The sequence below is a fragment of the Triturus cristatus genome, chromosome 5_1 (assembly GCF_964204655.1).
Source record: "Triturus cristatus chromosome 5_1, aTriCri1.1, whole genome shotgun sequence".
In the NCBI taxonomy this organism is placed as follows: Eukaryota; Metazoa; Chordata; class Amphibia; order Caudata; family Salamandridae; genus Triturus; species Triturus cristatus.
The window spans coordinates 36,321,167-36,325,678 of NC_140587.1; the positions used below are offsets into that span (position 1 = coordinate 36,321,167).

The following is a 4,512-nucleotide window of genomic DNA, read 5'->3' on the forward strand; positions in this document are numbered from 1 at the left end:
ATGTCACCTCAGACGTACACCTAGCTCCAGCTGTAAAAATCAGCTCAGCAGAGTGCCTCCATGCCGGTACTGGGGTCACCATTTCAGGTGCATTCACACCCTCTGCTCTCACTTGGGGTGTCTTTAAACATGTAGGCCTAACTCGGCCGCCTTCCTTCATTGTGTCACTGTGTATTTATTGTATTGAGTCTGGCTCGGCGCTCGGCAGTGAATGCCCTCTGCCTGCATGTGAAGCTGCCAGCACACGGCCGCCTGGTGATGCGTGCGAGGCTGGAGCCAGGGCCGTGCCCCGCTGCTTGTAAGCCCCGAGCCGAGGGTGCCACAGCCGAGGGTGCAGGCGCGCGGGGAGGGCCCCCTGGCCCCCGGGACGGGGGCTCCCTGGCATTGTTTCCACCCCGCGCTCGGCCGGCGGAGCCCTGTGTTACTTTGGCCCGTTCCAGAACGCGCTCCCCGCGGCCCCCGCAGCCCCACTGTGACGCCACAGGGCCCGCTCCCTGCAGGAGCCCCCTCCCCTCCCGCGGGCCGCCGCTCCCGGCCGCAGGAGTCGAGAGTGGACCGGGGAAAAGGGGCCCGGAGCCCGGGATTTCAGGCATGGAGGCGCCCGCCGTCGGGGGAGCGCCGAGTCTCCCCGCGGATCACAAGCCAGGGACGAGGGGTGGATCCGAAACGGGGGCAGGCGCGGGAGAGGGCCGAAGCTGGGCTCCTGGTCATGTATGCGTGGAAGCGCGTGTTTAACTGATTGTGTTTTAAAACGTGGATAATCCGAAGGTAGGAAACACAAAAGTCAGCTGGGAGCAGAGAGCCGAGTGTGCCTCGCACAGCCCTGTCTGCTCGGGACCAATCAGAGGCCGGCTCCTCCCTGTATATAATCACGGGGCTCGGGTCTGGGAGGGACATTTCTTTTCAGTGACAGCGCCCGCGCCGAGACTCGCATTACAATGGCCGAAACCGCTCCAGCCGCCGCGGCGCCTCCCGCTGAGGTCGCCCCCAAGAAAAAGCAGCAGAAGAAGACAGCGGGGGCCTCGAAGGCCAAGAAGCCTTCCGGCCCCAGCGTGGCCGATCTGATCCTGAAGGTGGTGACCGCCTCTGCCGAGAGGAAGGGAGTCTCCCTGTCGGCCATGAAGAAGGGGCTGGTCGCCGAGGGCTACGATGTGGACAAGAACAAGAGCCGGGTCAAGGCCTCCGTCAAGAGCCTGGTCAGCAAAGGCGCCCTGGCCCAGCTGAAGGGCACCGGGGCCTCCGGATCCTTCAAGGTGAACAAGAAGCAGCTGGAGGGCAAGAAGGCGGCCAAGAAGGCGGCCGCCAAGACCAAGAAACCAGCGGCCAAGAAAGCTGCCCCAGCCGCCAAGAAGCCCAAAAAGGCTCCCGCGGGGGTCAAGAAGAGCCCGAAGAAGGTCAAGAAGCCAGCGGCAGCAAAGAGCCCCAAGAAGCCCAAGGCTGCCCCCGCCAAGAAGGCTGCCAAGAGCCCAGCGAAAGCCAAGGCGGCGAAGCCCAAAGTGGCCAAGAAAAGCCCTGCCAAGGTAGTCAAACCCAAGGCAGCCAAGCCCAAAGCAGCCAAGCCCAAGAAGGCAGCGCCCAAGAAGAAGTAAGGGCTTGCACCGAGACACTGCAAACACAACGGCTCTTTTAAGAGCCATCCACCCGGTCCAGAAGAGAGCTTGTTCGTCCCCACCCTTGCACCCCGCGTGCACCCTTCTCTATGATAATAAACGGCACAGTAAATCCATAGCGCGCCTTTCCGCACGCGAGTGCCGTGTGTGATCTTGGTCATATGAAAGGCTCTTTTGGTGTTGCGTGGATTGGAATCTTTATAACAAAGAAAGAAGGGGGTCTGGGAGTTATTAGACCTCAGTTCATAATAAATGTGAGACAACGTGTGCCTTGGTGCTTTCACTGTAACCGGGCAGACTCGAAGTGGTGTCTGCATAAAGCAGACGATTGTGAAAGTGAAATCGAGCGCAGTGAACGGCGGCGTGTTCCAGGGTGACCAAGGGCGGTACACTTATAACATCCTGGGCTCCTCGCCCAGTTGACCAGGGTCGAGAAGGGGGGCGAGGGGTTCTTGTGACTACAAATGAATGGATGGACACTGAGACAAAGGCTGACCGAAGCGCCGGCTTCGGCTCCAACGTACATCATCCAATCCGGAGGGTTCCCTTTTCTCCACAGCTCATTGGAGAGACAGTCTGCAGCCTCAGGTTGAGTAGCCAATCGTTGCACACCGCGGGCTATTTTCGAACGTGGGGCGGGAGCTTCAGCCAACCAGAGCAGCCCTCCGTCTTCGAGTGCATAAATAGGGCTCTTGCCTGCTTGAACGCCATTCTTCCTCGCTCGTCGTTGAAAGAGACCGCTCCCGCCATGGCCCGCACCAAGCAGACAGCCCGCAAGTCCACCGGCGGCAAAGCGCCTCGCAAGCAGCTGGCCACCAAGGCTGCCCGCAAGAGCGCGCCTGCCACCGGCGGCGTCAAGAAGCCTCACCGCTACCGACCGGGCACCGTGGCTCTCCGCGAGATCCGCCGCTACCAGAAGTCCACCGAGCTCCTCATCCGCAAGCTGCCGTTCCAGCGCTTGGTGAGGGAGATCGCCCAGGACTTCAAGACCGACCTGCGCTTCCAGAGCTCCGCCGTCATGGCCCTGCAAGAGGCCAGCGAGGCCTACCTGGTCGGGCTCTTCGAGGACACCAACCTGTGCGCCATCCACGCCAAGAGGGTGACCATCATGCCCAAGGACATCCAGCTGGCCCGTCGTATCCGAGGCGAGAGGGCCTAAGGAGGCACACCGACCCGATCAACCACCACAACGGCTCTTTTAAGGGCCACCACCCTGTCACCTACGAGCTTCTCTTGTCTGCCATGGCATGTTCTACAGGTTAGGGTGGGTTGGCTGGGAGTACCACGAGTACTGGGTAACTTATACCGGCACTGGGTGACCAGGGCACTCCGTGTTCACAGTGCACGGCCACCTCTTCAATTAATAAAGAGCTTTGTTTGGGTAGAGGGTCGTGTTGGGATCCGCTGGTCACAAGCCAGCGCTGTGGGGCATCTGTGCTCCCGGTACATCGGGTTCATGTCTCCGATTTCGGGAGCCGTTGCCCTTGGTCTTACAGTACAAACAGAACGTGGCCCCACGCACACACTTAAAACTGGTCACCCGAAACATGGAAAACAATAAGCCCGGGGGCAACCGTGCGAGTTCCGCGCGGGCTTTATTTAACGTCACCGTTACATTACAGAGCTTGTGTGACACTTGGTCCCAAAGAGGGCTCATTCATATAAACATGTTTATTAAAACGGGTTGCCCGCTCCATCGTCCCTCGGTCTGCAGCAAGCCCCGTGAAAGCAGGTCTTGTGCGCTCAAAATTACCGTTTAAAACACTTTTTTCTCCGGTCATAAATGAAGCACATTAGCTCTTAGGGGAGGACGTGAGTGGCCCTTAAAAGAGCCGTTGTGTTCGTTGGGGATACGCCTCGAAGCCTTACTTGGCGCTGGTGTACTTGGTGACGGCCTTGGTGCCCTCGGACACGGCGTGCTTGGCCAGCTCTCCGGGCAGCAGCAGACGCACTGCGGTCTGGATCTCCCGGGAGGTGATGGTGCGCCGCGAGTTGTAGTGGGCCAGGCGGGAAGCTTCCCCGGCGATGCGCTCGAAGATGTCGTTCACGAAGGAGTTCATGATGCCCATGGCCTTGGAGGAGATGCCGGTGTCCGGGTGCACCTGCTTCATCACTTTGTAAATGTAGATGGCATAGCTTTCCTTCCTGCTCCTCTTGCGCTTCTTCCCGTCCTTCTTGGGCGGCTTGGAGAGCGCTTTCTTGGAGCCCTTCTTGGGAGCCGGCGCGGACTTGGCTGGTTCAGGCATGGTCGACAATCTGCACCGCTTCCTGTGGAGCCGAGAGAAATAAGGCAGACGTGCCCGGCACTTGTATTTATAGGCTGGGCGTGTAAAGTAGCTGCTTCTCTGCTCTCCCTTCTCATTGGCAGGCAAAGGCAAGCCCCCCACCTCCTAGTGTACTGCGGTTCTGGGACTCTGATTGGTGAAACAGAAGCCCTCCTCCCTCCAATGAGAAGTACTATCAGCGCCTAGCTGTCAACCAATCAGACGCACCCGAAGTCTTTATATCGCCGGAGTCCCGCAGAACAGCAGTATCATTCTCTCTGTTGTGTGAGTGAGCCCCTGCATCGATCGCCATGTCTGGACGCGGAAAGCAAGGAGGAAAGGCCCGCGCTAAGGCCAAGACACGCTCTTCAAGAGCCGGGCTCCAGTTCCCCGTGGGCCGTGTGCACAGGCTGCTCCGGAAGGGAAGCTACGCCGAGAGGGTGGGCGCCGGTGCCCCAGTCTATCTGGCTGCAGTCCTGGAGTACCTGACCGCTGAGATCCTGGAGCTGGCCGGCAACGCGGCCCGGGACAACAAGAAGACCCGCATCATCCCCAGACACCTCCAGCTGGCCATCCGCAACGACGAGGAGCTGAACAAGCTGCTGGGCCGAGTCACCATCGCCCAGGGAGGAGTCCTG

General features: G+C 59.9%; 2 protein-coding genes and 1 pseudogene across 3 annotated transcripts; 2 read left to right on the forward strand and 1 right to left on the reverse strand.

Annotated features, from left to right (window-relative positions):
• The first annotated feature begins 708 nt into the window (after positions 1-708).
• Positions 709-1,636, forward strand: LOC146830044 (histone H1.3-like). Its single transcript, XM_085604272.1, has one exon. The coding sequence runs from the start codon at positions 939-941 to the stop codon at positions 1,587-1,589; it is 651 nt and encodes a 216-aa protein (XP_085460398.1). The 5' UTR covers positions 709-938; the 3' UTR covers positions 1,590-1,636.
• Positions 1,637-1,920: 284 nt separating this feature from the next.
• On the forward strand, positions 1,921-2,959 carry LOC146830045 (histone H3-like). The gene has a single exon (XM_085604271.1). The coding sequence runs from the start codon at positions 2,083-2,085 to the stop codon at positions 2,767-2,769; it is 687 nt and encodes a 228-aa protein (XP_085460397.1). The 5' UTR covers positions 1,921-2,082; the 3' UTR covers positions 2,770-2,959.
• Positions 2,960-3,425: 466 nt separating this feature from the next.
• LOC146830046 (histone H2B 1.2-like) lies at positions 3,426-3,987 on the reverse strand (annotated as a pseudogene). The gene has a single exon (XR_014961350.1). The product of XR_014961350.1 is annotated as a histone H2B 1.2-like (transcript).
• Positions 3,988-4,512: the final 525 nt, after the last annotated feature.

Excerpts from the sequence above, each read along its gene's own strand:
- LOC146830044 (XM_085604272.1), top strand. The coding sequence starts at position 939 with ATGGCCGAAACCGCTCCAGCCGCCGCGGCGCCTCCCGCTGAGGTCGCC.
- LOC146830045 (XM_085604271.1), top strand. The coding sequence starts at position 2,083 with ATGGACACTGAGACAAAGGCTGACCGAAGCGCCGGCTTCGGCTCCAAC.